The sequence below is a fragment of the Drosophila subobscura genome, chromosome E (assembly GCF_008121235.1).
Source record: "Drosophila subobscura isolate 14011-0131.10 chromosome E, UCBerk_Dsub_1.0, whole genome shotgun sequence".
Taxonomy (NCBI): domain Eukaryota; kingdom Metazoa; phylum Arthropoda; class Insecta; order Diptera; family Drosophilidae; genus Drosophila; species Drosophila subobscura.
Window position 1 is genome coordinate 11,724,280 of NC_048531.1, and position 11,632 is coordinate 11,735,911.

General features: G+C 43.8%; 5 protein-coding genes and 2 non-coding genes across 8 annotated transcripts; 4 read left to right on the forward strand and 3 right to left on the reverse strand.

Annotated features, from left to right (window-relative positions):
• Positions 1 to 364: 364 nt before the first annotated feature.
• On the reverse strand, positions 365 to 436 carry Trnah-gug. The gene has a single exon. It is a non-coding gene; the product is annotated as a tRNA-His (tRNA).
• A 134-nt stretch (positions 437 to 570) lies between these two features.
• On the reverse strand, positions 571 to 1,371 carry LOC117890179. The gene has a single exon (XM_034794877.1). It carries the CDS (start codon positions 1,319 to 1,321, stop codon positions 620 to 622), a length of 702 nt encoding a protein of 233 aa, XP_034650768.1. The 5' UTR covers positions 1,322 to 1,371; the 3' UTR covers positions 571 to 619.
• Positions 1,372 to 1,981: 610 nt separating this feature from the next.
• Trnah-gug lies at positions 1,982 to 2,053 on the forward strand. The gene has a single exon. It is a non-coding gene; the product is annotated as a tRNA-His (tRNA).
• A 126-nt stretch (positions 2,054 to 2,179) lies between these two features.
• Positions 2,180 to 2,811, forward strand: LOC117890445. Its single transcript, XM_034795276.1, has 2 exons — positions 2,180 to 2,511; positions 2,572 to 2,811. The coding sequence occupies exons 1-2, from the start codon at positions 2,230 to 2,232 to the stop codon at positions 2,794 to 2,796; spliced, it is 507 nt and encodes a 168-aa protein (XP_034651167.1). The 5' UTR covers positions 2,180 to 2,229; the 3' UTR covers positions 2,797 to 2,811.
• A 280-nt stretch (positions 2,812 to 3,091) lies between these two features.
• Positions 3,092 to 4,683, forward strand: LOC117892556 (sentrin-specific protease 8). Of its 2 annotated transcripts, none has more exons than XM_034798868.1 (2): positions 3,092 to 3,337; positions 3,846 to 4,683. In XM_034798868.1, the coding sequence occupies exon 2, from the start codon at positions 3,952 to 3,954 to the stop codon at positions 4,597 to 4,599; it is 648 nt and encodes a 215-aa protein (XP_034654759.1). In that variant the 5' UTR covers positions 3,092 to 3,337; positions 3,846 to 3,951; the 3' UTR covers positions 4,600 to 4,683. The 2 variants fall into 2 exon arrangements, with proteins under 2 accessions (XP_034654759.1, XP_034654758.1); XM_034798867.1 differs by lacking the exon at positions 3,092 to 3,337 and adding an exon at positions 3,600 to 3,783.
• Positions 4,684 to 4,997: 314 nt separating this feature from the next.
• On the reverse strand, positions 4,998 to 9,435 carry LOC117892555 (fatty-acid amide hydrolase 2-A). Its single transcript, XM_034798866.1, has 5 exons — positions 9,288 to 9,435; positions 6,934 to 7,215; positions 6,653 to 6,872; positions 6,012 to 6,586; positions 4,998 to 5,950 (listed from the first exon to the last, which is right to left on the reverse strand). The coding sequence occupies exons 2-5, from the start codon at positions 7,114 to 7,116 to the stop codon at positions 5,339 to 5,341; spliced, it is 1,590 nt and encodes a 529-aa protein (XP_034654757.1). The 5' UTR covers positions 7,117 to 7,215; positions 9,288 to 9,435; the 3' UTR covers positions 4,998 to 5,338.
• A 111-nt stretch (positions 9,436 to 9,546) lies between these two features.
• LOC117892554 (cytochrome b5 reductase 4) lies at positions 9,547 to 11,631 on the forward strand. The gene is made up of 2 exons (XM_034798865.1): positions 9,547 to 10,931; positions 10,992 to 11,631. Exons 1-2 carry the CDS (start codon positions 9,619 to 9,621, stop codon positions 11,287 to 11,289), a joined length of 1,611 nt encoding a protein of 536 aa, XP_034654756.1. The 5' UTR covers positions 9,547 to 9,618; the 3' UTR covers positions 11,290 to 11,631.
• Position 11,632: the final 1 nt, after the last annotated feature.

The following is an 11,632-nucleotide window of genomic DNA, read 5'->3' on the forward strand; positions in this document are numbered from 1 at the left end:
GAATGTCTTTGGTTGTGGGAAAACAATTATTTCGATTTTCCTGATGTGAAAATATTAGCCTTACTCTCTTCACGGTCGAGTTTCTTTAATTTATTCATATTTTAGTACATGCACACGTTTTAGCTTTCATTATCTATAACACTTCAAAATTGCACTTTTTATTTACGCTTCGAGCCAAACCGACTTTATCTGATAGACTTGGGGCATCAAAATTGTTTAAGGAATTATGGTTTATTGTATTGGTGCATAATGCTCATTAAAATCTATGGTGATAAGGCTGAAAGGTGTCTGGTGGTGCTATTTTGGGAAAATACAAGAAAAACAAAAAGAAAACTCGACTCCGTGACAATGCGCTTTGAAGCATTGCCGTGACCAGGATTCGAACCTGGGTTACCACGGCCACAACGTGGGGTCCTAACCACTAGACGATCACGGCTACGTCGGGTGTTGGAAGTCGACGGCCAAAACGCTGTTTTCACAAGCGTGGCCCTGAAATCAAAACGAAATCACTGAACTCTTATGTACAATGTGGCACTGAAACACGGGATTAATTTTAAGATTATCTAAATGTATTTATCAACATGACAACAAAAAGCAATGGTGTAAGCTGCTTTCGTCGCTACGGCTGAGGCTGTCTAGCTCTTACGATTCCCTTGTTGGTCACTTTGTGGGCATTGGGAGTGGGCGCTGCGGTTGGTCGTGATATTGGTACTGAATTTGACAGATTTCGCTCGTTGCGCTGTCTAAGACGCTCCCGAAATTGGTGGCGGAGCGTATTAGTTTGTGTGTTTAGTGCAAAATTCATGTCTGGCAACTGATAGGTGGCCAACAGAAAGTTACAACGAACACGCTCCCTGGCTATGCGCTTGATAAGCGCCTGCATCTCGTCGTCAGCTATCAGTTTGGAAATAGCGTCCACTACATTTGCCTGTAGTGGCGGCTCGTCTGTGTGTAATTTTGGCGCCTTATTGGCCCGACGGGTTTCTTCGTCTTCCAATGCAATGGTCTCGAACTGTAGGTCTGCGGGACTCATTCGAAGAGTTTGGTGCTGGCTCTTTCGCGACCTTTGGCGTCCTCCTGGCCCTTTGGCATTGCATTTGTCGTTGTCTGCTCCTGTGCCAGGCGATGTCCCTGTTTTATCCGAGGACGAAGGCGAAGCGTCGTTTTCCAAGAACGCCGGTTTGACCTTTCTTGGAGTAGTTTCATTTACTGCGTGTGTTTTCGATTCGCCTGATGGCGGCAGACTCTCAGAACGCTCGGGCGCGTCGACGACGGAATTATCCTCATCGTCGGAATCTGTTATTTCAATTGAATTGTACATTTCATTTTGTTTTTCAGCGCGAGAAAAAAGAAGAAATATTTAGACCACCGTGAATGCGAAATTATCGATAAAATATACCGTCAGGGCCTCGAAAATATACCGAAATATAATTTTTCATTTTCAAAATATGCCGTAAAATATACCGTAGTCTGAAAGCAGATTCCTCGATTTTGATGTTCTATTTGATATTACTGGCTTGTTAGGAGTCTCCGCGCTAAAACTATAATTTTATCCGATGTATCAATCAATTCTCCACAAGATTGTCTGGTTTTCACGACTTACTTTTTTTTAGATTAGATTTTAAGAAGCGATTACTTTTGTTTTGGCGCTGAACAAATTTTTTGTGGGTTTTGTATTTCATAAATGTTGTACATCAGAATCTTTGAATTAATTGGATACTTCTTGTTTTATTCCATTGCATATAGGAGGTTTGTATGTGTATCAGCAAAAACGTTGTTGGCCATTACTAGTACATTCATATGTACCTATTTAATTCATATTAATATTAATAATAATTAATAATTAATAATAAATCATAATTAATTAATATTAATATTAATTTGAACTTTAAAATTTAAAGTTTAAATGTACAAAACAATCAATAAATTGTTGGTCCATAACGTTTCGTTTTTGGCCGCCTCAATTCAACAACCCGACGTAGCCGTGATCGTCTAGTGGTTAGGACCCCACGTTGTGGCCGTGGTAACCCAGGTTCGAATCCTGGTCACGGCAATGCTTCAAAGCGCATTGTCACGGAGTCGAGTTTTCTTTTTTTTCTCGTGTTTGAAACAGATGAATTGTTAACTGAGAACCCCGAGCAATTTCGTTCATTTATATATAAAATAGTTTACACACTAAATTTAAAACACAACCAATTTTTTTAAATTTTTTTTTGGCAAAAGTGAATAATGGACTCGGGCTTTACGAATAGTCACTCCGAATCCGATCTATGCTATGACAAGGAAAAGTTTTCCAGAGATGAAGAGAACATGGCAAATTTTTATGCAACCATAGGAAATATATCCAGAAACATGCGGAAAGGGGATTGGACATATTTACAACGACATCCGGAAATACGAGCCATAATACGTACTATAATAACGGAGGCCATTGAGAAGAAGCCAAACGACATTTTTCAATTTGCAGCTAATCTATTTCAGTGCAATAATGAACCAGTATTAGTGCGAAAGGTTGGTCATTTATTTATGTTATTTTTAAATAATTTGAAATAACATCGGACTATTAACAAGATTAACAAGCAGCTGAGATTGGTAAACAAGCAGCTGAGGGGCGGACAGTGGTCTCCGGCTGATGGGGAAATTGTATTTTCCGAGAGCAGCGATGTTTTTACAGAAGTGAAATCCGAATGCAAGCCCATCTTGAAGCAAACAGTTGTTAATGTGCAACCAAACGAATCCGTGGGTCCAGAAAACTTTAAGCCAGGTTGTCCTGTAATTTTAGAACCCAAATGCTAACATTCCCGTGACGAAGTTGTCGTTGTTGCACTGGAAAGGTGTTTTTATAATTAAACAATATAACGCTCAGTTGAAAACTGTGATCAAGTGTGCTTAAATTAAAATGTTCTCTCAATTTATTTTTCCTTATGGAAAATATTATCCAGTGGCAGAAATATCTTCTAAATTCAGGTTGTGGGCCTTGGGGATCTAGTAGTTGAAACGGCAGGTCGCTTTACAGCACTAGTTGCCTTTCAAAATAGAAACGTTTTCCAGTACTAGAGGTGCGCCAACGCGCCACTGCGCCAGCTCCCCATTTTTTGCCATCCCCAACGCAAACAAGCTCCAAAGCAGATTGATAAAATTACCATCGGACAATTATTTTTGCACAATACCTGAGTGTTTTAAAAGCTGAGAGTGCAGTGCAATTGATAATAAGTCGAGGAGTACTTTCGCGGTCATACGCAAATAAAATAAATGATAGTACGCAAGGAATCTCTTATTACAGAAATTGGTAAAGTTATTCGGAAAGTTCGCAGGGGGAACGCAGCCATTTTTTCAGGTGAGTGTGACGCAATTAACGACAAGCGAATCCGCTACTTTCGCCCTTTGTTGTGCTACGCGTATTCGCCCCATACAGAAAATATAAATTACACAGATTTTATAGGATATATGTATATGTAGATAGTTCTTAGATACATATACATATGTATATAATATAAACAGGCTGGTGTTCTCAGACCTCTTTATTACAACATCGCGTCAAATTAATTATTAAGCAACATGGCGCCTTGCAACAAAAGTCACAACAACAAAATCGGCCGGCCGGCGAGTGCGAAAACGAAAGCAAAAGGAAGTCAGGAAAAACATTTGAACGCCGGCTTTGAAACGCACAAGTTGTGTGTGGTGTCAGGGGACTGTTTGTTCGTGGATAAATTTGACTTAACGGAGCAGATATTATTTAAAATAAGTCAGAAACATGCTGCCACAAGACAGAAAAATTTTGAGGTGACATATTATCCCGAAAATGTGAACGAGGTATATATTTTCAGAAATACAATTTCTTGCAGGCAACATACACGCCAGAACCAAAATTCGAATCAAATAGCGGCTTCGAGGCGCGTCGGTGGAAAGAGCGGCACCCCAAACAGATCCAACAACAACCATCACTCGAAGATGAACACCAATTCAAAGGCGGATCCCATCTCGCTGAGCTTCCACGACTCGTGTCTTCGCATGTCCGACGTGCAACTGCTGCGTGGACCGCACTGGCTAAACGACCAGATTATAAGCTTCTACTACGAGTACCTGACACACGTGAAGTACAAGAAAAACAATGATATCACGTTCATAGCTCCCGAGGTGACCCAGTGCATGAAGTACATGGACGACCAGGAGCTGGAGCAACTCATGGACCAGAACAACGGCACCAAGAAGCCGTTCATATTCTTCGCCATGAACGACAACAGAAGTTTCGAGGCCGGTGGTACGCACTGGTCGCTGCTGGTATTCTCGCGTCCGGAGAAGACCTTCTATCACTTTGATTCATACGGAAACAACAATACAAGCAACTCCGTGGAGCTGATGAACAAGGTGAAGGAAACTATGGACGTGCGTTCGGCCAAGTTCCGACCAATGCGCTGCCTGCAACAGGCCAATGGCTACGACTGCGGCATACACGTCATTTGCATGACGGACCACATTGCCGACTACCTTAATAGGTATGAGGTGATGGATGGCCTACCGCCACTGCAGGTGGACTCCGTTAAAGCCAAACGCACGGAGCTACTGAAGCTGATCATGTCGCTGGGCGGCAAGGGCTAGATCTCGTTCCTTTCCTTTAATTTCTAGTTTTAAATAACAAATATCAATGCTGTAAATGTTGCATTTACAAAATACCCCTCCAAACACACATACATACACTCACTCACTCACATACACACACAACACACTGAAAAAGTTGCGCAAACATGTGAATACGATACGATACCGATACGATACGATACCCATCCCATGAGTTAATTTTAATTATTTTGATTTAACTCCACGAAGACATTTAGAAAATATTTTTGTGGAAACCAGTGCTAGGCACGGAGGTGAAATAACAGACTGCACATAAAGAGGTGCACCCGATTTGTTTTAAAAGGAAAAAAAAAATAAAGATTTGTTTACGCGCAATCGATATTGGATCAAATTCAAGAGTGTCGTGTTTATCTGTCATCTTGTGTTGCAATTATTTATTTTACATAAATGCATCATAGAAACATATGGAGAATGCACGGCCTTCCAGACCGCGCACGAGACCATAGAGTACACAATAATTATTAATGATTAACAACATCTATAAAATAGGTAAAACCACATCAAAAACTGATATTATAAGGAGGCACTGGAGTACACCATACAATTAATACACTTCGCAGGTTCAACATACTGGCGACACCGCCAGGCGGGAGGGTTTGAGTGTGTTACAGAGGAGTGAGGTGAGGGTGGGGACAGGTGAGGACAGGATTGTCCCCCATCTACTAACTAGGCTTCTGCTCTAGGTGAGAGCAAGGTGACTTCACACCATAATTTTGGGTCGCGCCCAGCCACCAAAGTCTAGCTCCAGCTCCTCCGCCACAGCCAGGCAGAGGCGATCCTCGTTAAAGTTGGCAATGACCTGAACGCCCAGGGGCAAACCCTCACTGCCCAGTTTTCCCAGCGGAACAGCCGTTGCTGGGAAGCCAAGAACATTCACAATGCCTGTGTAGGAAAAGTTAATGGGCCGCATTATGGGCTCATTATGATAGGGCGCCACGGTGGGGTGTGTAGGATAGATCAGGACTCCATTGTCGCCAAGGAGACGCTGCAGCTCGGCCCGCAAATCGTTCCGCTTGCGAACCATGTGGTCATATTTTGGCGAGCCGTGCTTGCACTGAGCACTGTCCATGATGGCCGTTGTCAGGCCAATGAACGTGTGCTTGGAGGCTCCAAACAGCCATTTGAAGAGCTCCCAATACGTGTTGATGTCATGCTCCAAATTGCCCAACTGGAAGGCGAAGCCGTGGCCGCTGTCGTCCCGCATATTGGCAAACCAAATGGCCGCAGACTGGCGAAACTCCGGCAGCTGTATGCGCTCAACCTGTTTACTGCCAAACTTTGCGCTCAGGTGCTGCACAACTCGTTGCATGGCCTGCGTAGGTAAGATTATTAGATGGATAATCAGAATATTGAATGAGAATTATAAACTATACCTGTCGTAGATCAGCGTCTACGGAAGACACTAGGCGGCCACCGCCATCTGATTCCTGATAGAAGAACTTCATCTTGCTTAGATCTACTTTTTTGTCGAGATTCAACTGTTCGGCCTTCTCCCCAGACATGATTTTTAGCATGGGGCGCAGGTCCTCCGCAAAGCGCGACATTGGCCCCAGGCCCAGGAAGGAGTTCTGTTCGTCACTGAAGGGCGCCGGGAACTGGCCCGCATTGGACACCACCAGCTTGCTTGGCTTATGTCCGAAGATACCATTGAAAAAGGCCGGCATGCGAATAGAGCCACCAATGTCAGAGCCAAGACCAAAGGCCGAGGCAGCCGCAGACTGTATACAGCCTTCACCGCCACTGGAGCCGCCGACAATACGATTTGTATCGTATGCATTTCGGGTCCGTCCATGCACCGTGTTGTTGCTCTCCCACCACATGCAAACCTCGGAGACGTTGGTCAGGGCAATGGGAATGGCGCCCGCCTTGCGCATTAAGGCCATGGCATCGGCATCCTTCGAACCGCGCACCTCTCGCCTATCATACAAGCCCGCCGTATGGAGCATGCCTAGAGGAGAGGTAATCTATTGCTTAGAACTGTTTTACTTCAGTTGTAGGTTAATTTAGATCTCACCTTTGACCGAAATGCAGTCTTTTGTTGTGATGGGTACACCCAGAAAGGGTTTCTGCTTCGCCAATTCCTCCTCAGTGTACTGGCCGGACTTGATAAGCTTATCTGTATCGGCTGCTTCCTGAAGAGCCTGGTCGTATCGCTCGTCCACAACACAATTCAGTATGGGATTCACTTCCTTGATGCGGCGTATGAACGACTCCAATACCTGAACGCTGCTGAGCTATGGGATGACATGCGAGGTTATAGTATTGTAGTTATAGTTATAGTCAAAGTCTACTCACTTCCTGGTTGCGTATCTTTCTTGCAAGCGAAGAGGCCGATTCAAGTAAAATGGGATCCCTTATGGGAGGCATGCTCTCGCCCTTGGCTCCATAGATCAGGCGGAAAACGAATCGAATGCAGGCTTGCAGTAACCCAAAGATATAGGAACCAACGACACGCGACAAAGGCACGTTCTGCGCCATCTTTCCTTGCTGGAATGTAGACCTAAACCTACTAATTTATTTACTGGGAATGCCCAATGATCGCGTCTTTTGCGTGGTTCTGGCCCATGTAGTGTTGATCTGGAAGATTTCGACAAGTGAGTAAAATTTAAAATGGGTGTTTATATTTTGTGGAGAATAAAATGTTTGAGCCACATTGAAATGGTTCATCAGAAATCTTCTGTAAAAATGTACACATGTATTTCTGCCTGCTCTTCAATTAATTTTTAGAATTGAACTCTACGTTTCAGACACTGAAATAAATATGTAGGTCAGTAAATCAATTGTGGAGGCAAAAACAAGATTCTTAGAATTATTTTATGGTTGCTGGTAAATAATTACGGGCAAAACAAGCTAATTGTTCCCAATTATGGGCCACCCACAATGTAAATTTGAGGGGCGTATAAAACACTATATTTTTAATCATTTCAACATAGTTTATTAAGCTGACACTTCTGCTGCTTGCTTTGGCTCTAATACCGAGTTCCGAAGGCTGTGGGCAATCGATTTGTGTGCCGTGCGTGCCTAACAATACGACTATAATTTTATAGTTTTGGCCGAGCCACGTCTCCACCGTTGGAGCTCGCTGACACACATCTACCGTACGATGTCGTATGAGACCTTTGCACTCCAGAATACTATACACACAAACCGCTTCAAGAAAACGAACAGAAAATGAAATAATTTACAGAACAAGTTCATATGTACATATGTACATTTATGTTCTCTTTTCCCAGGGATATCGAAAATGTTACTGGGAAAACAGTCAACATCCATCGCATGATGATAGTGATAAAGGCTATTTGTTATTCCCATATGTTTCCACAGACGTGATTTCATATCTTATCACACATTTAGTATACAGTCGAATTAGCTTGGGGACGGCATATATAGAGACTTCAGAGGAGTAAAGAACCGCCAATAGTCCATATACCGGTGCCCATAAAGTTGAACTATTTTGTTTAAACACTGCGGCAACACACTTATCGGCATTCAGTGTTCTGAGAACACAAAAAATGTATACCAAAATGAGTCATGGAACAGGGTCAAAGCCGCTTGCTCAGACGCGATAAAAGTAATAATTTGCAATAAAGCAACTAGAGTCTACAGCAACAGACTGTGATTACCAGGAATTCAAAGTTCCTACTGCTCATCGCATTTGTTAGTGGATGTAGGGAGCAGAGCGGAGCCATTCATTGGGATATTGGCTATCAGCCATTAGCTCGAAGGGCCGCTGATTGAATTATCAGACATTCGAATGGCCACTGTAATGTGCTAAATTTTTCCACTTTGTGGTCTGTGAGTCGGGGACGTGGGGAGGGTTTCAATCACATCACGCATCCATTCGGTCAAAGTTCGATGTTTTGGCGGGCAGTGATGCACAACGATAATCGCACAATAGCATGAGTTTAAGTGGACAATCTGGATAAGATAAGCTATAAATGATTTCACAAATGGCAGGCGACAAAGTCCCAGAGCAATTTCGAGTGCCTCTGGGCACAGCAGCCCCACAGAAACCTTCTATTCTGATTTACGAATACGAGCACGACCTGTTGCTGGCCGCTTGCAATTCCTCAGATAGCTATTGATTTGCACATATGTACTATGTATGTATATAAGACCACATTTCCAAGCATATTCATATGTACATATGTATAATATACACCGATTTGTGTATCTGAGTATGTGAGGTTGTACGATTGGTGGTGAAGGAAACACCCGCATTCATGCTTATGTATGGAAGGATTGCCTCTAGGAATGACATCATTTCTCATGCCATATCTTTTGTTCGGATTACGAATTCATCAAGCGTCGTTTTCCGAGTGTTCTTTTTTTGAGCGCAGGCAACAACACAAACGAAAGTATGGGCTGACGTCACAAGAACCAAAAACTATTCAGACAGATTCCAATTCAATCGTGTAATTGCTGTTCACATTTGATCAAAGATGCACTCAACACAATTGTCTTACGTGTAATGTTACATTGGAACCGGTTCACAGCAAAAGCAGTTAGCAATGAATGCCGTGTGCGGCATGTGCAAACACAATTAACTTCGCAGTTGAACAAATGCACCAAAAAGATAAAGTATACACAGATACACACTGCGCACTATTGCGCGTCGATTAGTAGACAAATCAAACACCGTAAATTACCCGCGAAGAACAAGCAATGTGGCTCCGTGTAGTATTTCCTTGGTTAAGCTACCGGAGGGGAAGACTGTTTCGTTTTGTTCAGTTACACTGCTAACATTTATTTAAACTGCAGCGAATTTTAAAGCTCCGTCGCTGCTCGTGACAAAAACAAACAACAATCGATGTTCTGTTAGTGCTGAAAGCCCAGCGATATTCGGAACAGCGTTGTCGCTTGTCGATATATCGGTATTTTCGTACGATGAGCTGAGCATATCGGCGTTTGTAAACATGCAACAGCTGTTTATACCTGAAATTTATTGTGATTTTGCGATTCCAAGCCATTTAGCTGACTATGACCGACTTACCGCACAAATCAACCACCAGCAACTCGCTGCTTGGGCCGCCACAGACAGTGCCTTTACCGAGAGCCTCTGCCGGCCTTCAACTGCCCACCACAATGCCCCAAAAGCTGAACTCCAAATCCGGTAGTTCGGGCTCAGCGACAGGGAATCCGCGGAACAAATGTGCTCTAAAGCCAGGCTACTCATTGATGAGCTGGATACGGCTGTGCAATTCTGGAGCAGACCTCTCGGGGACAAATGGACGGGTGGTTCCAGTTACCAGAAGCGAGTTGGCCCAGCACAACAAGGTTACTGATGCCTGGATGGCCATTCGCGGAAGAGTGTTCAATGTAACTCGATACATGGAATTTCATCCGGGCGGTGTGGATGAGCTACTGCGTGGAGTTGGCCGAGATGCTACAGCATTGTTCGACGAAGTCCATGCCTGGGTAAACTATCCACAGCTGCTGGGAAAATGCTACATAGGACCATTAAAGGAGAATGCCCCTGGGCCATTGACGGCGGCTGATCCTCTTACGATAGACACACGGGACTCAAAGCCGGTGGAGATTGTTCCACGCTTCGATTGGATACAGCAAAGAAGCGAACTAACCCTATTCTTCTATACTCGAAGCTTTACCAATCCCGGATTGTTTGTGAGAAGGAAAGACTCGCAGCAGCTGGTGGCGCGTGTTTTGCTAGAGAACAGCGGGCACACGTTTGACTTTCAGCTGGCGGGCAAGGTAGAGTGGCCACCGAAGGCCGTGCGAGTCGGCGCTGAGACTGGAAAGATTGAGTTGGTCTTGGCTAAGGAAGAGCCATCTCCTTGGACTTCTTACGGCACGCACACGTCAAGGAAACTTGATTCCCTAGACATACAAGAAGAAACGTATGAATACGAGGTTTTAGAAGCTAACGATTTCAATCAGGACTCTTTTGAGCTGAGCTTACAGAGCGTTCAGAAGGAGATACTAATGGTCCTACCAGTGGGCCATCATTTAAATATACAAGTCCCTGTGGATGGTGATGTCATCCAGCGAAGCTATACGCCAGTCGATCACAATTATTTGCAAACCGAAACGAACTCTCTGGCGAGTTCTGTGTGCTTGCACTTTCTGATTAAGCGATATACTAACGGGCCTGTCTCAAGTTACTTACATCGACTGCAACCAGGATCTAGGGTCCATTTAAGCTCGCCTCGCGGCGGTTTCATGCTCTCCGAACTAACCGCGAATCGAAACATTCTTCTACTGGCGGCTGGAAGCGGTCTTACACCTATTTTAAGTCTGATACCCCATCTACTAAAGCGGAACACAAATCGCATGTGAGTTGCCAAGAATCTCCTCCACAGTCCGTACACTAACAAATTATATTTCATCTACAGCGAATCCCTGCACCTGTTTTACTTTAACAAAACTGAAGCGGACATCTGGCTGAGGGAGAAACTGCAGAATCTGCAAGCCCAGGACGAGCGCTTCAACTGCACCCACATACTGTCCCAGGCGGAGGAGCAGCCGCAACGAATATCGTCCGAGCTCCTGGCTCCCCTGTTCAAGGAAAAGCAGCCGGATAGATGTACTTATGCGGCGATTTGTGGACCCAGCCCCTTCAACACTGCTGCCGTCGATGTACTGAAGAGTCTGAATGTAATGCCGAATCAGATGCATGTCTTTCGCGGATAAAAAGATGCACCTAATCGTTTGAGCAGGATTCATTTTCATTCATTTTATTTGCCGTGCAGCAAATAATTCTGATTTTGTTTTTTTGTGATTTTTACATGTTTTTGTTTCAATAATTTAATAAGTTTAACAAATACTAGAAAATGTTTGTTGGATTTGTTTTCTTTTGCTCGTTGCCAGGCAAATCATCGTTCTGTTCGGTTCTTGTCGTCGCAATCATCTTCTCTCAGTTATGCCATCACACACATTTTGCTAATGTAATATTGTATATAAAGAACAACCAAAAAAGTAACCAGGTGGAGGGCAAACAGGGCTTACAGAAAATAAAGAGAAACAGGGGCCACAA